We start from the raw sequence: 23,267 nt of genomic DNA on the forward strand, positions 1-23,267 counted from the left end.
TGCTGCCAAAATGAATTAAAAAATGAAAACAACTTAAGTAGTTTTGAAAGACAAATACATTGTTTTATTTAAGTTATGCAATGTTTATTCAAATTTTATGCATTATGTCCTTTGAAAGTCACACCATTTATTGTTCATGTACATAGTAATTTTTATGGTTTTATATTGGATCACGCTTTAAGGATATCGAACGTTCATATACATACAGTATATAATTCAATTGAATTTCACTTTACAACTTTTTAGTTTTACACTTTCATTTATTTCATAAAGTTTGTAATTTAATGTAATTGATTTTCGTTACATGTTTTTGTATTATTTTGAAGGCCTAGTGGAAGATTAGCTCCGGCTAAACGAGTTACACTCTTAAAATAGGTTTTTAATAATAATGATAATGATGATGATTTTTTCATTTCATTATATATTTGATCCAAACACAAGAACAGTATACAAACAACAGAGTATGAAAACACAAGTCGGATAAGGATGTACAAAAGGAAACCAAATTCATGTAGCCTGGAGGCCTGTACACCCTCAGGATGACAACGACCACCACCACCTCCTCCACAACCACCACCCAATGGCGGAGCGTCCATACAGTCAGGGGGGGCGGATGCCCCCTGACGGACTCAAATGGACTGCTGGTGCCCTTTTCAGCTTTTTACCACTTTTTACTTTATAGCTATTATTAACTTTTTTATTGTGCTCTCGTCTACCTTTTGACATTTGTCACATTTTGTTGGCGATGACACCTATTTATTCTTCGTTTATCTGCAAATTAGCAAGGCCCGGAAAGGGTCATTTCCGGCGATCTAGGGAGTATCTTTAGAGTCAAAAAATTTCTGTACGCTCCGCGCCAACCTGTGGTGGCGCCAGCGACGTAGCCAAGAATTTGAAAGGGGGGGAGCACTTTTTGCGATTGATATCGATTTTCAAAAATTTAGGCACGACTTTCTGAGCGGAGCGCCACCATCAGTTGGCGCGGAGCGTACAAGAAAATTTTTGGTTTTACAAACCCCCCAGATGGCCGGAAACGGCCCTTCCCGAGTGTTCATGCTGGTTCCATGGCCTCTTGTTAACTTGAGACACCTCATTCAATATCACTTTTCAACCAAAAAAACAAACGAGTTAAGATAGTACATAATTCAATAATACATAATGTATTTAAAATTAGCAAGGTACATGTACAGAGTAGTCTTACTTTTCAACTGCTGATACTTGTAGTTACATATATAGATAGGCCAGGAATGTCTTAGATACAACTATAGCCAGTAATTGTCTTTGATACAACTGTAAATGTTTAAGTTAGCTTAATAAGAGAAGGCGAGAGGTATCTGACGATTGCAATCTGATTCAAATTTCTCAACTGTTTTCTCAACTGAAATATTATCTGCGTAAACAGGTTCTTAACTAGATGTTACAACACTGACAAGATCGGATCCTATAGTCTTTTTCGGCGGGTAGAGTGTTGAATGAAACGGCACGCGATAGAAATGACAGCCTAAATTAGAAGACTAGGTCACCTAATTAAGCCATATTCTTGCTACGTTCATTTCAATAGTTATTCCTGTCTAGACTCTTAAACTCGTCCAGCAAGCTTATGGATTTGAAATATGCCATGTTTTAAAAAAAAGATAACTTGGCCAAAAAAAGTGTAGGCCCGGGCCCACAGTGCTACACACTGGCTATGCCCCTGATCATATGATATCATATTATCAGCAGATTTTGTTTCCTGTTTGAATTCTTTTACATGATATTTTACATAATATATCAGAAAGACAAACATAGTGCTCTTTTACAATTTTTCTAGTAGGATGATTCTTGTTTATTGTCCAATGTCTGGACTTTAATACATTTGACCAGCTTAACTGATGGACAATATAAACTTTCATATTTTGGAATATAGCCAGATATGCAGTGGCCTAAAAACAAATATCGTTATCGCAGTGTATAAGCAGTGTAATAATTATTTATAGGAAGTGCGTATCACGTACGATTGCTAGCTTAGCTTCATAACATGCTGTTCGTGCAACAACTTAGGACGAATCATAGAAAGGATGAGAACGAACGTTGTCGACGTTGTTGTGCATACGGTTCGTGACATTCCATAGAGTGCGGTTAGGTAGGCAATATGTATTTTATTACGCAGTGGCCAACTGTAGGCTTGTAATAGGCTATAGGCTAAATTTAGCTAATTGCATCTTCCAAACTAAGTAAGTAGTTGAATCAGTAGGCGTGAGTGTTACTACGATTATAATTGAGTTAACGGAGCTGACGAGTATTCAAGATCAAAAGAGCACTGACAAAATACCATGCTAAAAAAACAACAGTTTTTAAACATTTTTTTCGACACTGAAAGGGGGGGGAGCGGTCGCTCCCCCTGCTCCCCCCTGGCTACGTCCCTGGGTGGCGCTCCGCTTAGATAGTGTCGAAAGCGCCCCTACAGACCCTTCTCGCCCCCTTGACCAATACCCCTAGCTCCGCCACTGCCATCACCAACATCATCATCATCATGTTCATAATCACAATGACGATCGTCATTTCTCAAGATTGTTATTACTAAAATCGTAGTGTCTGCACTGTCAATGTTGGAAAAACATTCAACAGGTATATCACAAAACAAAAGTGGAAATATATCTATGACGAAAATAAGTGCTTGCACGGCAGAAGACGTAACAGGAGCACTCGCATGTAGGCTATTATGAAATAAAGTTTCTCATTCGACTAAACCTTTTATAAGTTTGAAGTGAATGTATTTGTTGAAACGTTCCATATACGAGCAACGAGACATTCAAACAATTTGCTGCATTTAAAGGAGAACTAAGTAAGTCTTTAAAATAACGATCTTCTGCATTTTGTTAAGCCATGTATTTATGATGTGATGGCACTTGTATGCTTCCATATTTCACTCCCCCCCCCCCCCCCAACCACCACTACCAATGGGCATCCACGAACGCAATGAAAATGCGTCGACGTATATTTCAATTCACTGAGTATAATCTTGACCGTTCATAGTTGGTCGCAAAGTACACCCAAACTGCAATATGGACATATCACTTCCTCGCTTGCTTGATGACGAAACTCGTTATAACGAGGCCTTCAACGAACTTGCGAAATACAGCAAAAAGTTTGAGTCTTTCTCATCATGGACAGATAAAGTTTACCCAGAACTGGTGATTCAGAAGCTAAGGCAAGACAATGAGTCAACTCTTAGGGTTATGGACATCGGGAGCGGAACGGGTATGTAAAGTTATAAACAATGTGGCAGTCACCAATCGTGTTATTCTCATTTACTCATATATATATATATATATATATATATATATATATATATATATATATAGATATATATATATGTATATATATATACATATATATATATACATATATATATATATATATATATACACACATGTTGCATTGAGACCCCTGTTTTGGTAACGCTTACCTGAGTTGCGGATGACAGAATGTCACACGAGCTTGGAAACACCATGCCTCAAAATGTACATGATGACTAGACTTGAAACTTGGTATGCTGATTTGTCGAAGTGAATAAAAGAAAACCTATCGAAAATTGTGTAACCAGCTACAGCATGGATCTTTGTGCTGCGGGTTATTCTGAAATTATGCCGATGTGTCATATTAAAATTTCAATATGTAATTCACAGTAACTGCAAATATAACATCTTCAAATCATCTTTCAGTTGAAAAAGAGATACATGTGTATTAAGTGAACATTTTCACTACTTCTTGTCAGTTTTAAAGACAAATTGTTCTTTCATGTTGATAATAAATGACATTTAACTACATTGCATTCAGTGGTACTGCAAAAACAAAACACATTTTCATAAGATTTCAGGCAAAAGCAGTGGTTGCCAATTCAGTATTTTGAAATGTTGATGTTTTTTTGATAAATTTGCTACCTCATATTAGTTTATATAGCCCATATGAAACTTTATATGGGCAATAGAGAACTTTATTATATCTGGTCAAAACATCTATATGAAGTTTATATCTGGCCATGTATGGATTCTATCAAGTTTGATGTGGAAGATATCAAGGGAATCTATACAAACGCCACATAACTTTTTATAAAATTATACAAAGATTCTACTTGTAGGCCTACCTACTAAAATTCGAGTTGGTGGACTAAAAAAGAGGGCATTTCTTAGCTAAATGAGAATTATCACATTGTGAATGATCCTTACGGAACATGATTGAAAAGATATCTTATATGTCAGTAAATCCATTGCATACGCCAGAGATTTCAGTGTATCTATAAGCTACCACAAATTTCCCGAGGAAGGAGGGAGTGGAGAGGGGGCGAGGTTAATGAATTTCTGATAATGCAGATCACGAGAGAGCCACCGCATATGATAAATAGCCTTAGTTGACGGGTTTTGATGACGAGGGGGTTATCCCATATGAGCACAGTGCATGTAAGAAGCTCCAGACAATTAGATATAACATGGCGTTGTACAATGCAGTACTGAATCCTTTGGCAGATAGTTTACATACGTCTGATAGATCGTATATAGTTAAGGAATTTCATTATACAATATACTTTCCTACCCACATAATTGGTAACCATGACAATATCTAATATTCATATCTCTGCAGGTAGAAACTGCGGATATTTGAAAACTATAAAAGATATCATTCATTATTACCACATATATAGGCCTTGTATCAGCTGCAAAGTTATGCACAAATTCTGCACAACTCAAATGTACAGTTCGATGTCTTGAATATTGTGTTGTGTAGGCACGTGTGTGACGCCTGCTTGTTTTCACTGTAACCCAAACACTAGTACATGTTGAGGTACTTCATATTCGGTCTACGAGTAGCCTACAAGAAGCCAACTTTTTGTGAAGGTCAAATGTCCACAGAAGTCAACAAAGGTCAAATTCTGAAAACTTTGTAAATACGATAATTAACTCAAAAAGTACATCTTTGGTGGAAGTACAAGGTACAAAGTTGTGAGCAGAATTCAAAATCTATATGTCAATGTATATGTGTTAATCCAAAAAGTACATATAGGTTGAAGTTCAAACTTGGTGTGTAGATCCACTTTGAAGGCAGTAATGGTCAACACTTAAAAATCTTGTTTGCAATGTTTAGCCAACTGTCGAATATTCTCACACAAATTGCGGCAGGGAGTAATTCAACCACAACATTCTCTTAACAAATAACATTCAGCATCATTCATCCTTAAACGATTTTGCCATGGATTGTAAAGGTATATAGTTCATCCAAAACATTATGTTAACATAAAAACATTCAGCCACTTTGCCATTCATTGTAAACATTTAATTGATATACACGTACTAACAGGTTGATATACAAGCTTGACTGTGTTTTAACAGTCATCAACTAATCAAAACTACTTCTGTGCATAAATCACATTAGAGGGATTATTGTGGTAGGACTATGTCTGGTCCAATATGCATGTTGTGACATGTGTTCTAATATTGTAATCTTTTCACTTTGCACTCCAAGAAGATTTTTTTATGAGTCTCTGATGAGATATCTTGTTCTTTGACACGAGGAGGGAAGAGTTTAATATCCAATTTGACTATTATCACCATTCCTTCTTGTTTTTGTTTTGTGTCAAAGGTGAAATAGCCCTTGGATTCGTTTCTAAACTGATGACCAAGTTCCCTGATGTTTTGAGTACTATCGTAGAGCCTAACCAGAAGAGCCTAACCATATTCAAGGAGAAGGTAACACAGAGAGGACTCCTGTCAGTGGAGTGGGATTGGCAGAATAAAACCTGGGATCAGTACTACAGGGATCTGAAAACTGTTGGGAATGCACGTAATCACTTTGATTTGATTACTTCTGTTCATTCTATTTATCATCTCGGTGACACAGACACGGTCATCGCTCAACTACTGGACTGTTTAGTTGAAGGGGGCGTCCTTATATTGACTTTAACTGCAGGTATGTCGTTTACTTGGAGAATGTAAAAACGAGTTGAGTATAAATGTTTCAAGCAAGCATCACTCATCTCTGAATATGGAAGTTTGTGGTATATCTTTGCAGTGCGACTCTCTGATCGATTTACACCTTTGAAACGCTTCGTCAGTTTTCTCCATCATAGCCTTAACGGTGGATCAAATTGAGGCCGCTCTCCAGTGTATTAACAGAGGGCACTGTCACGTCTATAAAGCATATATTTATATGTCTATGTTGTAAAGGGACTCTATAGATCTTCAAAGCGCTGTGTATCAGATCTCTAAATCAAAGTAACACGATCGTCTGAATGCTCTTACAAGCATAGAAACCAGTTGGACAATTGCCTGGTGAAAGGGACGTCCTTGTACCGTGCAGTGCTGGCCTACTTTAAGAATTTGACCTATAACAAAAGAAACCTGGATGCAAAAAAATGCTTATACACATTCTTTATATATATTTACCGAGCACGTCTTGACCCTAATTAAACCCGGACAAGGGGCGCTGCATCCACCTGGCCCATTTTCTCTTCTCGTCGTGATCACAACACCGATTTGGGAAAAGTTCGTTGCTGAAAGTTCGAATGCTGAAACTGTGTTAATGTTATCACTTTAACTTTTGACCTTACACATTTCGTTTGTTTTGTAGCTTATTTAACGAGCTGGAAGTTTTCCGATCGTTTCCCGATGTTACCAGAATCCATATTCTCCGAAAGATCCTCTTCAAGTGTCAAACAACTGTTAGGGAAAAATGAAATTCAATATGAAGCCAAACAAATGCCACTTATCATTGACATCCCCGATTGCTTCGATCCTGAAAATGAAGAAGGGCAGCTAATGTTAGATTTTCTGATGCACGTATCACAGTTTCGCAAAACTGCTCCTTCTGATTTAGTCAACGCGGTTCTTGATGGTATCGGCTCACCGGATTTTGCGACGAAAGAGGACGGTAAAATTATCGTTAATGGAACTGTTGACACCATCGTGATCAAGAAGTTTTCTGGAAATGTTCAAAAATAATCCATGAGATTATTCATGGAACTTTAATGCTTACTGTGATGCCGATGGTACCTGGCGAGTAGCCAGTGTTCGTGTTGTGAGAGTGAGAGGGGAGGGGTGTTGGCGGGAGGCTTGTCAGCTTTTTGTCCTAGTCAGCGAATTAAGGTGTAATTACGCTTGAATTGATATGACATTTTATGATATCATTTAACTATACAGTACTCTACAGTGCAAACGTTTTTTGCGCATGTGATGTGATATGTAAGCCATTTGGAAAACAATAAATGTTTTTTGCTGGGGAGAGGGTAGTGATGGATAGGAGGCACGTGCTCCCATGTCCCAGCCTAGCTACGGCCCTGTATATATAGTAATAGTAGTAATAAGTAATAGACAGTCTTTGATGTACGGATAGGTACACATCTACTAGGTATCCCATGTCTACTCTATTTTTAATAAACTCCCATATTGAAATATGTTAAAGGAGAAATAAACCCTAGCTTTTTTGCATTCATTCTTAAGTTTTGACAAATGGTCTTTCCAGTAAAAGCAATAGAAAAGCATAAAAATCCATTCTCTGAGATGAAAAACACGATTTGAATGTAGTTCATGTGTCGCGCCATATTGTTTGAATTGAGCCAGTTCCCGGATGTACCGTAACGAAAGCGAGTCACTTGGTGTATTTCAAGAAAAAAATAGTTGCCAATCCCTAAAATAAATAGAATTGTACTTTCAACAATAGTAATGAATAAAATATCGATCAAAAAATATCTTTTGTCTTTATTGATCTGTAAAAAATGCTTAAAGCGTGCGTAAAATTTATTATTGTAACGAGCATCAGTGGAAATATAAATTTTGTGATCTTTTCAATGATTTGATTTTACTGTGTTTAGATTGCTTTCACCACATACTCAGTCCTAGCGATAGCGTTACTTACATCCAACATTGCATTCCAAAAGTTAAATCAGTTACTGTCGAGCAAGTTTCTTGAAAAAAAAGGAAAATTGAAGCCTTTGGATTGGAATCGTTTCTTTTCGAACTAGAATATTCAGAGGAAGAACTGAGACATCGAGAGGAAGAGTTGTGCAAAGAATCACAGTCCACGACTGTTGGTGATGTCGGCTCGAATTCCGCGGGCCACTGCAAATAAAGGTGTCTGTGTGCGCTCTGTTCGCCATTGGAAAGCGAGAATGAGATATTGTTCAGCCACCTCAGTGAAAGTTCCCTCCTAAATTTCCGGATATTTTATTCCATCTGGAATAACGAAATTTCTTTTTCTTTTTTCCTTTTCCTGCTCCCTCTTCGGTTAACACAACCAAAGGCTTGGCATTCAGGCATTTTTACCGGCGAAATAAGCTAAGCGAGATGCTAGAACATAGTGTGAATAGACTCGTATACAAAGCTTCATTGTTTTGCAGTTACGAAGTGACTCGCTTACGTCACTTTTGAAGCGCCCTCAATCCTCAAAATAACAAAATGGCCGTGGTTCAAATATGTAAAAAAAATAATTGGGAAATTCGCGTAAAATTCTGGGAAACTTGATTTTGCTTAGTTATTATACGAATGGAATTATAAAATTATCCCCTACCGCATGTACACTGCAAAAACCCAGAGTTTATTTCTCCTTTAATATTAAAGACGACAATCAATTTCGATATGACGCACAGAATTTTGACTAAACTTGTAAATCACTGAATCAAAAGGCTTCATTCAAAGAGGTCTTTTCTTTCCTTAGTATGTATAATCATATATCATGACTATATTATATTTCTTTTGCCAATTTGCTTTGTATTTCCCGCCCCCTCCCCTGTCGTCCAATCTCCGCCCTCCAGATTTAGGGGAACATTTACACACCAAATTGTCCACACCCTCGCTTGGAACTATTCATAGCAAATGTTCTCTTATGTGAAGGAGATATGCGGAAGGGTTGTGTATCCAACGCGAGTGATGTTAGAGCTCCATGGAAAGGGGTAACTAAGAGGGTTTCTTTCACACCAAGGATTTTACTTCTCAACTCGTTGTTTTCAGTTTCTCTCATCCATGGAAATAAATATAAGATGTTACTTTTCTGAATGTGTTAGTGAAACACAAAGACTTAAATTGTGCGTGCCTGCTTAATTTAAGGCCTCTCGCGTTACAGGTGTCGTACCACAATTAATTGATAAATTGACATACACACTAAATTACTCAGTTGCCAAGTCCGCTAGAGAATAGGAAGAACTTCAACTGGCATGTCCTATCAACCATATGATATGGATAGATCAAGAGTTAGAAGAGTGCTCCCCAACCTATCTGACAGTTCTTACTGCGAAACGTTCTTGTTTCCTGGATCCAAGCTAGACTCTGCTGAGTCTGCTCAGCGACGCGAATGAATCTCCCTACATAAAAATAGAAAAATGCTACGGCTGGTATATTTTCCTCCCCTTTCTACATACGCTTCACAGACTCTGGACAGACGAATAGCATTAGTCACACACGTCTTATCTTAAAGGGTGTGAAGACTCGCGCACAAGGAACGTCTCATGCCGGTTATCTGACCTAGTTTCGACTGAGGTGTAAGAGAATTGTTACACACCACTATCGATCCAAGAAATACACACATAGCTTGCTACCGTCGGTAATTAGACACTGGTGTACAGTCAATACATACAGCTACGGTCAATACCCACAACACAGTGTACATAGCAGCGATGGACATCTCTGAAGATAACCAAGTATCACGTTTCATTACTGTCTGCATTTTGTAGCTGTAGCACCCCTAATATTTCCCAATAGTAGTGTCTATAGTTTTGTCCCCCTGTATAATATACCCTTCCCCTTCACTTTTATTTTTTCCATTTCCCTTTTAACTATTTGTGGTATTTTCTGGTAACACTCACACCTGCTAGAAAGACCACTAAGTCTCTGTGTGGTCTGGTTCCACATTAAGGTTACTCCAAGGTTACGCTAAATCTAGTGACCACTTATCTGTCATTCCCTACATTAAAAGACCAGGCCTTGCCTTATTTCTCCCTTAAGTGTAGTAAGTATGTTCACACTCTTTGGAATCTCTGGTGGAGTAAGTTAAAGATGTGGGAAGACAGTTTGTCTACTTCCTGGAGTATTGGTAGCCAGTCTAAGTAAAATCTTGTCTGGTAGGGTGGGATAACAACCTTCCCTTTGTTCAAAGAATGGCTTAAAACAGCTAAGTTTGCAAGCGACTCTACCATTCACCAAGACACTCCAAGCTGCCATGCACCTGGCTGTACCAAACTGTTCCAGTTCATTAGAAATTAATTTCATTAATTTCTACACAGGTAAGAGTTCATCTTTTGACTTTGCCCCAGACCCCTCAGTAGCTTGTTCATTTTCATTGTGCATACATAGTGTATTTTACTTGCAAATGTATTCATGTTAGTTCTGTGCTGGCAATGTGCACACAGAATATAGTAGCAGCCCTCATTAAGTGTAATTGTGTTGTATTTACCATTTACTACATTTATCCTGTGATGGCTACATGCACACAGACTGTAATTATTATGTTGTTCCTGTGATGGCTACATGCACACAGACTTAAGTTATTAATTAAACGTTTGTACCTGTAATGGCTATAGAGAGTCTACAGGTGAGATCATTATTATTGTTATCCGTTGTTTTATAGTATGTTTATAAGGTTGATTATGGCACTTATAATGCCCTCAACCTTTGCCATCTTGTGTATTGTTATGATCTAACCTACATTTAGTTAATGTAAGAGTATTGAAAGTACTTAGGTTATTTGGTCTAGCGAGAACCCACATTTGGATATTTATTTAGTTATTATGTACTCTTGCGATACGTCTAGCATTACCCGTTACTGTAATGTACTCATGTTCTTATTTAGTTGTACTTGGTTTCCGCTATTTGAGCTATGTTTAGATCCCATGATGCAATGCTACACTTTTACTAGTTGCCATGGTGATAGGAATAGTTGAACTTCTGTTAACCGTTATATTGAATCAATCGTTGTATCAATATGTTAGTAGGCATATTGACTATTTTGTGAACCGAGACACTATTGTAGTTTTGTTGTTGTTTATCAGAGATTAGAGTATTAGCATGTATTTAGCCCTGTGAGTCACCCTTCACTGGTACAGACTCCATCTGACCAGATATTTACAGCAGATAAGCTAGGTGACATAGTCTCCGTTTTATAGCCTGCTCTTAGTCCCAGGGGACGCTTAGGTACCTGCAGCCTAACAAAGGTGTCAGTTGCCATGGCAACCTGTGGTCTAAGTTAGTAAGAGGTGCATGGGTTGAAGTACATAGTTAGTATACTACTGTTGTTGCTATTATTACTAGCTGAGGGATTTCCCCGGTAGTACATTATTTATACTTGCAGACTTCACGTAAGTCATAGAGGTTGTAATGATTTTAGAGTTAATCACTCGCCTCTATTTGGATATTGTTCGTAGTGGAATTAGAGCAACCAGCTTCTAGTTATATATATTTGTTAACCTACGACATTCCTAGTTTTTACTGCTATGCCATATAGGGATAGACAGTTTCACTTATTTATGGAGCACTGTGTTATTGCTGTATGAGTAACATAGGCAAGTAGTTGTATGCTTAGCAACCAGTTGTGTATTAGTGTCTAGGTCTCGGAAGGTTCACTTTATTTTAATACTTTACAGTTTACTTGTTGTCATGCCGACCAGGCATGATGAGTGCACCATATATGTCACTCTTTATTAGGTGATCAGGTTGACATTTGCTTATACTATTTCATTATTGTTGTGTCACCCTTACTGATTATCTTTGTTGTATATTACCGCATATTTTCATACTTATTTTAATTGCTTAGTAATTGTTTGTTTACTGTGGGAGACCGTTAATCCCCTTGCCCTTTGTTTAGTTTATTTTTATTGTGTTGGCAATGCATGGTGACCATTCACCAAGACACTCCAAGCTGCCATGCACCTGGCTGTACCAAACTGTTCCAGTTCATTAGAAATTAATTTCATTAATTTCTACACAGCTTTTATACATGTAGAACTTTGATGTAGTCTCACCTATCGAGAGACCGAAATTATAGATGTCCTTGTAGGTTATCTTAGACGCCGGAACCCCCACTCCTGGTCCGGGTAACCAAGGACGCATGATGCACCCCCACCAATAGACGTTATTCGTGGACTGAGGGACCAACCATTAGACTATAATATACTAGACAAGATTGAGGGGCCAACCATTATGCAGTAATACATACTAGACGAGATGAGCGACTCCCGAGTTATTAGTTTAGTAGGCCATTAGAGTGTTAGGCCATGTTGAATGTCATGTTTTAATCATGTTTTAACTTTATTTTGTATTTTATATATTTTCATTTTGCATATCGTAATTTCTCTTTTATCGTATGGTGAATACATATTTACCCTGCGGATTACGATAGATTATTGCGTTTGTCCTCATTTTAATATACTGTGTCATTATATCTTCTCAAAGGCAGGCGACTCATCACAGATTTGAACCCCGCTTCCCTTGATCTCATGTATCTTGTGGTTGCGTAACCAGCACATATTTAGTCCAAAAGCTAAGTGCTACAAAAATGGCGCCCGATATGGGACTTGTGATTAGTTAATTTTTGAAATTAACGACTTAATGAGTCCTACCGATTTTGAAGATATGACATGTATATTGATTTGAAAAGTTGTTGTTTGACATTATATTTTGTATAGTATTATGCCATGTGTATGTATGATGTCATTGATTGAGTTGTTGTTTGGTCGGGTAGACTTGACTGATGAACTCATGCTATTGTGATTTTACTTAATGATCTCTGGTATTTTTTGTTCTGCACAGGTGTGTGACGCTGGGGTTCTGGTGATTAGTAGTAGCTGCAAACCGCCAAGAGTAAGGCAGGGGAAAGCAAGGTTGCTAAAATTCGTACCAGGTACCAGGTCAAAAGCAGGTATTCCACCAGAGATTGGACAGGAAGTTGTGACCCTGCCCGTATTAAGTAGGAATAGTATTAGTTTTCAGTTAGGCCTATCAGCCCCGATTTTTCTCATTTCTTTTACCATTAAGTTTAGATATGTCTGTTCCAGGAGGCGCAACTGCTGAAGGTGGTGACTTCGATGCGGAACTCCAGGACCTGCTGTCAAGGTACAACAAATCCCTGGGGGATCTGAAGGAGGAGTCACCTCAAGCAGGTGCGATGGGCCCCGCTGGTGTGCCAGACAAGGTAAGGCGTCAGGTAGTGGAGCACATCCACACTGTTAAAGGTGCGGGTGAAGGTCACCACTACCGACGGTTGAGGACTTTTTCGGGGAGGGTCCCTGTACCCCCAGGTGAGCTGCCCTTCGATGTTTGGCACCAACATGCTGACCAGATGGTGGAGGAAGCCCCCCTTACAGAGGAGGATAAACGGTCCCGTCTGGCGGAATGTCTCATGCCCCCAGCTCTCACATTTTACCGGAAGGCAGTCAAGGAGTTGGGACCTGGGACGACAGCAAGCGAGCTGCTGGACCAACTAACCCAGGCCTTTGGCGTTGCCTGTGACGGAGATGACCTTTTCACCCTCTTCCGGGAAACATACCAGGAGAATGGGGAGAAGCCGTCGGCCTATCTGACTAGGCTGGAGGGGCGCTTAGACCAGGCCCTCCAGTTCGGGGACATAGACCCGGCGGATGCAGATAGACACCGCCTCAACCAGTTCATTCGTGGATGTATATTTGACAATGGGCTGGTGGGGGCCCTGCAGCTCCGACAGCGTAAACTGAAGCCTCCTGGTCTGTTAGAGTTGCTTCAGGAAGTTCGGGTGGAGGAGGGGGCAGAGGCCGCAAGGTCCGTGAGGCGCCAGCAGAGCAAGCCTACGAAGAGGGTCCAGGCCTGCAGAGTGACGGCCCCAGACGAGTCAAATCGGAAGATAGAAGAGGAGCTCACCAACTTGAAGGCCCAGCTGGCTGCCATACAAGCCCCTCCTCCACCGACGGACACCCCTGTTGTGACAACCCCCGAGACTGCCCACTTAGTCGCTGAGCTGGAGAGACTTAGGAAGGAACTCTCCCAGCTAAAGAACAACTCACTAGGTAGGTCACCTAAACCCCCCTTTAAGGGCAAAATAATTTGTTACAGGTGTGGAGAGCCGGGACACATGGTGAGAGAATGCCAGAGACCCCCCAATGCAGAACTGGTGCAGCGAAGGCTTCTCGAGAGATCGCAACGACCCTCGGGAAACGAGGTAGGGCGTCACCACAGGGACAACGAGGCGCCCCGTCGGTAAATATCTTGTCCCACAGTCATAGTGGTTCGGTTAGTACTAGTGGTATCCCCACAGGGTTAGTGGGGGATGCCCCTACTACTTCAGTGTTGCTGGATGGGCAGGAGTGTGAGGCGTTACTGGACACTGGTTCACAGGTAACGTGTGTAGCAAAGTCCTTCTACGAGAGAAGGCTTCCTCACAGTAAACTCCACCCCCTAAGTGAGTTAGGACTCACAGGTGCAGGGGGGCATGTGGTCCCCTACCTGGGGTATATCAGTGTCACCATCACCCCTTCCGGAGGTGATGCAGGGACGCGGCGTAAGGTAAGAACCCTTGCGCTAATCCTTCCTGATAGCCTTTCCACAACCAAGGTACCCGTACTAATTGGAACAAACACTTCTCTGTTGCTGACCCTACTGAAGGATTGTCGCCGTAAGGGTGGACGTCGCTTTATCCGTAAGCTCAAGGTGAGTCCCAGGTGGGCTACAGCTTACAAACTTGCCGCCTCATTGAACGAGTGTGGTAAGGATGGTTGTATAGGGTCAGTAAGAGTACAGGGAGATAGAGTTGTGCCAGCGAATGGCACTATTGACATAACTTGTGGGATAAGAAATCCGTTGGGTATAGAGGTCGATGTCCTGGTAGAAGGTCATCCCTGCCTGTCAAGGGGCCTCCATGTACCCCCTTGCTTGAACAAGTTGGCGAAAGGTGGCACTTGCCCAATCAAGCTGACGGTACAGAATCACTCCGGTAGAGAAGTGAAATTACAGGATGGTCATCTCATTGGGAAAGTTTTTCTACCCGGTAGCGTTAAGCCATTGGTACCTAATAATCAATGTAATGTTTTTACCTCAAGCCACCAGGTCAGCGCACCAAAACAATTGCCCTTCGATCTGAAAGATTCACCGATCACGACTGAGTGGAAACAGAGGTTTATTGACGTCCTGACGAGACATCAAAACGCTTTCTCCAACGATGACCTCGACATTGGGTGTACCTCGGCTGTGAAGCATCAGATTCGGCTAACAGATGACGCCCCTTTTCGACAGAAGAGCCGAAGGATTTCCCCAGCCGATTTTGAGGATACAAGGAGACACCTACAGGACCTGTTGATGAAGGGTATCATCCGTGAGTCATCAAGTCCCTATGCTTCACCCATAGTCTTGGTAAGAAAAAAGAACAACGATATTAGACTCACTGTTGACTATCGTCTCCTTAATTCTCGTACAGTACGTGACCAGTACAACATACCGAAGATTGAGGATACATTCCATTCTCTGAGCGGAGCTGCCTGGTTCTCTTGCCTGGATCTGAAGTCTGGGTACTACCAGATAGAGATGGACGAAGCAGACAAAGCCAAAACTGCGTTCTGGTGTCCCCTAGGGTTCTACGAATTCAACCGTATGCCCCAAGGTATCTGCAATGCCCCTGCCACTTTCCAACGGCTGATGGAGAAGTGCATGGGTGATATGGCTTTCACAGATGTGTTGGTTTATCTGGACGACTTACTTGTATTCTCACGTACGTTGGAGGAACACGTGCAGAAGTTAGACAAGGTTTTGACGCGTTTGGAGGAGTTTGGATTGAGGCTAAACCCAGACAAGTGTCAGTTCGTCCATCCTTCTGTGAAATGCCTCGGTCACGTCATCTCTGCCGGAGGTGTGCAAACAGATCCGGAGAAGATCTCTGCTGTAACCACCTGGCCGAGACCCCAGAATGTACGAGAACTGAAGTCCTTCTTAGGTTTTTCCGGATATTATCGCCGTTTTATCCAGCACTACAGCAGGATAGCGAAGCCTCTGAATGACTTGAGCAGACTCTACGAGCCAGTGAGGAAAGGTCGTAAAGGTAGGCCCAAGAGTCCCCAAAATCAACCCGGGCCACGCCCTAGTCCAGATACCCCATTTGGTGACAAATGGGATCAACAGTGTCAGGAGGCATTCGAAATGTTAATTCAAAGGTTAACAACAGCCCCCACGCTGCTTTTTGCTGACTATAGTGCTCCATTTGTACTCCATACAGACGCAAGCACCAGTGGACTCGGAGCAGCCTTATACCAGCAGAACAACGGCAGGCTACAACCAGTAGCGTATGCTAGCCGTGGGCTCTCGAAGAGTGAGGCCAACTATCCAGCCCACAAGTTAGAGTTCTTGGCCCTGAAGTGGGCTGTCACAGATAAGTTCTCAGACTATTTGTACGGTAACCATTTCACTGTTCTCACTGATAACAACCCATTGACTTATGTCTTAACCACAGCTAAGCTTGACGCTACAGGTCACCGTTGGCTGGCTGCCCTAGCCACTTTTGATTTTGACATCAAGTACAAGCCAGGGAAGCAAAACCAGGATGCGGACGGCCTCTCTAGACGGCCCCAGGAGCCCCCTCCCGATGACGATGAGTACATTGAGTTTCAGCGACAGGCGAACTGTATGCGGGAGAAGTTCCTCAACCAGCCAATGGAGACATACGTCGAAGCAGAGGTTAACCAGCTCCACTGCAGTCCTAAGGCAGTGACAGTCCCCCACGAAGTAGTGGACGCGGTATGTCTGGGACTTCACGTGGCAAATGTGATAGAGCCTTCCGGTGTGAGCCCTGGTGACCCACAGCTGGCTCTGATAGAATCAGTGTGTGACTCTCCGGAGGTGTTTCCAGAACAGTTTGCTGAAACCTTAGTCCTTGGTCAAGATTCACTGCCAGGCATCGAGCCAAAAGATTGGGCCCAGCACCAGGACGAGGATGAAACCATTAGGAGGGTCAAAGCTTTTGTGATCAGGGGTACTAGGCCAGACAAAACGGAGTTTGCTGACTTATCTCTGGAAGCTAAGCTACTCCTGAGGCAATGGGGTAAGTTTGTACTTCGAGAAAATATCCTCTATCGTAAGGTAGTGGACCCCCTGAGTGAAGAAGGTAAGCTGCAACTTGTTCTACCGTTTAGGTATCGCACAGAGGCCATGAAGGGTCTCCATGATGATGTAGGGCACCCAAGTTCTGACCGAACTCTGGATCTGGTGAGATCGAGATTCTTCTGGCCTAAGATGGGTGCTGATGTGTTAGAGAAATGTAGAAGTTGCGAGCGTTGTATCCGGAGGAAGGCCAGGGCCCATAACTCAGCTTCTTTGGTGTCGATCACTACCACTCGCCCCCTGGAACTGTTATGCATGGACTTCTTGAAGATCGAGCCAGACTCTAGGGACACTAGAAATGTCTTAGTGATCACCGACCATTTCACCCGCTACGCTTTTGCAATACCAACCCGGGATCAGAAGGCCACCACGGTTGCCAAGGCCCTTTGGGAACATGTCTTTGTGCACTACGGCTTCCCAGAACGCCTTCATTCTGACCAGGGGCGTGATTTCGAGTCACGTGTCATCAAGGAGCTGTGTGATCTGCTGGACATTAAAAAGTCACGTACCACCCCGTACCATCCCCAGGGTAACGGACAGTGCGAAAGGTTTAACCAGACCCTCCTCAACTTGCTCGGGACCCTGGAGGATGAGAAGAAAGAACACTGGCGTATCCATGTGGCCCCGCTTGTACACGCATACAATTGCACCAGAAACGAGGCAACAGGTATGTCACCATACTCTCTTATGTTTGGACGGGAGCCTAGGTTGCCAATTGACTTGCGGTTAGGAGTGGGCCCAGGCCCCGATGAGCCTGTTTCTCACCAGAGGTATGCTGCTCGTCTCAAACACAGACTACAGCGGGCACACCAACTGGCCGGAAGTAAAGCTGACAGAAAGGCAGCAGCCAACGAGCAACGCTACAATGCTGGAGTTCGTGAGTCGGCCCTCCAGGCAGGTGACCGTGTTCTCGTGAGGAATGTGAAGCTCCGAGGAGGTCACAAGTTGGCAAATCGATGGGAAGACACAGTCTATGTAGTGGTCAGAAGATGTGGGGAGGACATGCCAGTTTTTGAGGTAAGACCTGAGGGTTGTGATGGCCAAGCCCGCACCCTACATAGAAATATGCTCTTACCATGCCGGTTTGCCCCAGCCCCACAAGAAGCAGTCGACACTCCTACAAGGCCCCCGAGACGGAGGAGACAACCTCCTCGGATCCAGCAGAGGGACCCTTCCCCACCACTTTCAGACTCGGGATCAGAGTGCAGTGATGGGCCATACTACTCCCTGGATATGGACTTCACACCAGTTCCAGTTGATGTTCCCCCGATGGCCATACCCACTCAGCCGATCCATGACCAGCCTGAAGACAGGGTGCGACCGCAGAGCCCAACCACCACCCCAGCCGAACGACAGAGTGAGCAGTCTGAGGACACAGCTGATGAGGACATTGAGGTAGATGACCCGGTGACTGCAGTGGAACCTGATGCCCCTGCTCAGATAGTAACAGTCGAGCCCCCTACGTCTCCCCCAGCCTTAGTTGATACCCAGGGTCAGCACCCACGGACATCAGGCCGCAGGCGAAGGCAGACTGTACCACTCAGTTATGACCAGATGGGTCAACCAGCAGCATGGTCAGTTAACAACCAGGTCAAGGCAAGTACCACCACTTCAACCTCTATGGCTAAGCTAGTCCAGCAGCAGATGTCGCTGATGGAGCAATCCGCCATGATGTTGCAGACCCTAATGGCTGGGAACAGGTAGGTATTTAGCTGTGGTGTTCGTTGGTCGAGGACGACCATATTTTGTGAGGGGAGTGTGTAGCACCCCTAATATTTCCCAATAGTAGTGTCTATAGTTTTGTCCCCCTGTATAATATACCCTTCCCCTTCACTTTTATTTTTTCCATTTCCCTTTTAACTATTTGTGGTATTTTCTGGTAACACTCACACCTGCTAGAAAGACCACTAAGTCTCTGTGTGGTCTGGTTCCACATTAAGGTTACTCCAAGGTTACGCTAAATCTAGTGACCACTTATCTGTCATTCCCTACATTAAAAGACCAGGCCTTGCCTTATTTCTCCCTTAAGTGTAGTAAGTATGTTCACACTCTTTGGAATCTCTGGTGGAGTAAGTTAAAGATGTGGGAAGACAGTTTGTCTACTTCCTGGAGTATTGGTAGCCAGTCTAAGTAAAATCTTGTCTGGTAGGGTGGGATAACAACCTTCCCTTTGTTCAAAGAATGGCTTAAAACAGCTAAGTTTGCAAGCGACTCTACCATTCACCAAGACACTCCAAGCTGCCATGCACCTGGCTGTACCAAACTGTTCCAGTTCATTAGAAATTAATTTCATTAATTTCTACACAGGTAAGAGTTCATCTTTTGACTTTGCCCCAGACCCCTCAGTAGCTTGTTCATTTTCATTGTGCATACATAGTGTATTTTACTTGCAAATGTATTCATGTTAGTTCTGTGCTGGCAATGTGCACACAGAATATAGTAGCAGCCCTCATTAAGTGTAATTGTGTTGTATTTACCATTTACTACATTTATCCTGTGATGGCTACATGCACACAGACTGTAATTATTATGTTGTTCCTGTGATGGCTACATGCACACAGACTTAAGTTATTAATTAAACGTTTGTACCTGTAATGGCTATAGAGAGTCTACAGGTGAGATCATTATTATTGTTATCCGTTGTTTTATAGTATGTTTATAAGGTTGATTATGGCACTTATAATGCCCTCAACCTTTGCCATCTTGTGTATTGTTATGATCTAACCTACATTTAGTTAATGTAAGAGTATTGAAAGTACTTAGGTTATTTGGTCTAGCGAGAACCCACATTTGGATATTTATTTAGTTATTATGTACTCTTGCGATACGTCTAGCATTACCCGTTACTGTAATGTACTCATGTTCTTATTTAGTTGTACTTGGTTTCCGCTATTTGAGCTATGTTTAGATCCCATGATGCAATGCTACACTTTTACTAGTTGCCATGGTGATAGGAATAGTTGAACTTCTGTTAACCGTTATATTGAATCAATCGTTGTATCAATATGTTAGTAGGCATATTGACTATTTTGTGAACCGAGACACTATTGTAGTTTTGTTGTTGTTTATCAGAGATTAGAGTATTAGCATGTATTTAGCCCTGTGAGTCACCCTTCACTGGTACAGACTCCATCTGACCAGATATTTACAGCAGATAAGCTAGGTGACATAGTCTCCGTTTTATAGCCTGCTCTTAGTCCCAGGGGACGCTTAGGTACCTGCAGCCTAACAAAGGTGTCAGTTGCCATGGCAACCTGTGGTCTAAGTTAGTAAGAGGTGCATGGGTTGAAGTACATAGTTAGTATACTACTGTTGTTGCTATTATTACTAGCTGAGGGATTTCCCCGGTAGTACATTATTTATACTTGCAGACTTCACGTAAGTCATAGAGGTTGTAATGATTTTAGAGTTAATCACTCGCCTCTATTTGGATATTGTTCGTAGTGGAATTAGAGCAACCAGCTTCTAGTTATATATATTTGTTAACCTACGACATTCCTAGTTTTTACTGCTATGCCATATAGGGATAGACAGTTTCACTTATTTATGGAGCACTGTGTTATTGCTGTATGAGTAACATAGGCAAGTAGTTGTATGCTTAGCAACCAGTTGTGTATTAGTGTCTAGGTCTCGGAAGGTTCACTTTATTTTAATACTTTACAGTTTACTTGTTGTCATGCCGACCAGGCATGATGAGTGCACCATATATGTCACTCTTTATTAGGTGATCAGGTTGACATTTGCTTATACTATTTCATTATTGTTGTGTCACCCTTACTGATTATCTTTGTTGTATATTACCGCATATTTTCATACTTATTTTAATTGCTTAGTAATTGTTTGTTTACTGTGGGAGACCGTTAATCCCCTTGCCCTTTGTTTAGTTTATTTTTATTGTGTTGGCAATGCATGGTGACCATTCACCAAGACACTCCAAGCTGCCATGCACCTGGCTGTACCAAACTGTTCCAGTTCATTAGAAATTAATTTCATTAATTTCTACACAGCTTTTATACATGTAGAACTTTGATGTAGTCTCACCTATCGAGAGACCGAAATTATAGATGTCCTTGTAGGTTATCTTAGACGCCGGAACCCCCACTCCTGGTCCGGGTAACCAAGGACGCATGATGCACCCCCACCAATAGACGTTATTCGTGGACTGAGGGACCAACCATTAGACTATAATATACTAGACAAGATTGAGGGGCCAACCATTATGCAGTAATACATACTAGACGAGATGAGCGACTCCCGAGTTATTAGTTTAGTAGGCCATTAGAGTGTTAGGCCATGTTGAATGTCATGTTTTAATCATGTTTTAACTTTATTTTGTATTTTATATATTTTCATTTTGCATATCGTAATTTCTCTTTTATCGTATGGTGAATACATATTTACCCTGCGGATTACGATAGATTATTGCGTTTGTCCTCATTTTAATATACTGTGTCATTATATCTTCTCAAAGGCAGGCGACTCATCACAGATTTGAACCCCGCTTCCCTTGATCTCATGTATCTTGTGGTTGCGTAACCAGCACATATTTAGTCCAAAAGCTAAGTGCTACATAGCAATAAGAAAAAAAACTTCACTTGCAAGCAACGGAAAGTTAACTTTTTCACAGGGCGGCACGCGGTTTGGGCGAGTCTTCAATGCCTTTTAATTTAACTTATATATTTCTACTACCGATCTGGTAGTAATTTTGAAAACCAATCAGAGCTCTCCTAAAGTAGATATGCCATGAATATTCAGATAGACTATTTGTTTGAAACAAACTTTATTCTTCCGTTAGGTTGTGATAAACCCTATCAACTTCAAGACAAACAAATTCTAATCCGGTCTCTCACTTAGTCATATGAGTGTATTATTAGGGGGTTGTTACATACAGATCCCTTCGCTATATATTTTTTTCATTTAGTTTCAGACACTGGGGTAGACCCACAGAACTGAGCTACGAAACCCAGGCTGTTCTAATACCCGATACATTTACGGCATAGTTTATGTTTATGCATGTCAGTTGCACTGTTCTTTCTTGTTCATCGGTTTATATTTTACATATATTTTACATCTAATGGAAGCAGTAAACTGGATCTACGACAATACTTATAAAACAGAGCATATAAATACAAAGTTCTACATTTGAAATGGAAAGCAAAACAAATCTGGCACATCTTTTGTTTTGAAGAACTTTACCTTACAAATACTTGGAAGTTTCGCAAATAGATAGCAATGCGTTAATAATTAAGTAAACAGAAGGTATTGCGATTATTAAACGATTGAAATATTAGTGCATCTTTTGAACGAGTAACAAAGACGCGTAAAACAAATTTGAAAATGTATAAGATTTTACCAAAAATTCATCACCTCCAATCGCGTTATATACAATGATTAAAGGATTGGTTCAGTTGTCATACATGTTTATGTTATATGAAAGAGGACAATAAAAGACACACAATGGTGGGAAAAAAACTGTTCAAATATCTTTTTCGGTTAAAGAGATATTCAAGTGTAAAGTTTTATCAGATTGTGTAGAAACTGCTGAAATCTGACTAGCTGTGATGTCACATCCTCAGATTCCTGAAAAGTCTTTATTTTTTCTCTAAATATTTTGTGAGATTTCATGACTTTCAACCAAAATAGACATGTCAAACACCTGAACCAATCCTTTAATATGCTTATTCTGTAGGGTTATATCATACCGCAGATATGCTTTAGAAAAGTTAGATGAAACGTTTAATATTGTGAACCCTCATACTAATATTTGAGTAACCATATGTAGTGGTTAAAAAACTGGTATATATAAAATATTGCAAAAAAACTTGAGTTAGGACTGTCCCGTATGCATAGTAAATTAATGGAAGAAAATATATGAGACCATTCTCAGTCACTGCAGCAGGTAACATATAACAATAAGTGTATAACAGATACCAAACAGGCCTATGTTTAGAATGAAATTCGGACGATTACTTGACCGATTGGTTTTCTTATAATGTTTTTTTTTTTTTTTAATTTCTTCTTCCTAGCTTTCTTTCGTTTGTTAATTTGACGATTTACTTGATTTTATTTCAAATATTCAGAGGCCAAATAAGACCCGTTTCCCTCTTTGTAGTAAGAGTTCTGCTCTTCCTTTTATTCCTTTCTTTTTTTTATTGTTATTTTGACTGTATTTGCCTTCGTTAAAGTCCTTCTTGT

At 41.2% G+C, this 23,267-nt stretch overlaps 1 protein-coding gene across 1 annotated transcript; it reads left to right on the forward strand.

Annotated features, from left to right (window-relative positions):
* The first annotated feature begins 2,431 nt into the window (after window positions 1–2,431).
* Window positions 2,432–9,698, forward strand: LOC139981647 (histamine N-methyltransferase-like). Its single transcript, XM_071994200.1, has 3 exons — window positions 2,432–3,240; window positions 5,617–5,943; window positions 6,604–9,698. Exons 1-3 carry the CDS (start codon window positions 3,045–3,047, stop codon window positions 6,972–6,974), a joined length of 894 nt encoding a protein of 297 aa, XP_071850301.1. The 5' UTR covers window positions 2,432–3,044; the 3' UTR covers window positions 6,975–9,698.
* The last annotated feature ends 13,569 nt before the right edge of the window (window positions 9,699–23,267 follow it).

Source organism: Apostichopus japonicus, chromosome 15 (genome assembly GCF_037975245.1).
Source record: "Apostichopus japonicus isolate 1M-3 chromosome 15, ASM3797524v1, whole genome shotgun sequence".
Lineage (NCBI taxonomy): Eukaryota > Metazoa > Echinodermata > Holothuroidea > Aspidochirotida > Stichopodidae > Apostichopus > Apostichopus japonicus.

Bases quoted from the DNA above. Each gene is read 5' to 3' on its own strand.
- LOC139981647 (XM_071994200.1), top strand. From the start codon at position 3,045: ATGGACATATCACTTCCTCGCTTGCTTGATGACGAAACTCGTTATAAC. The intron at 3,241-5,616 runs GTATGTAAAGTT...TTTGTGTCAAAG, and splicing joins GGACATCGGGAGCGGAACGG to GTGAAATAGCCCTTGGATTC. The intron at 5,944-6,603 runs GTATGTCGTTTA...TTTGTTTTGTAG, and splicing joins TATATTGACTTTAACTGCAG to CTTATTTAACGAGCTGGAAG.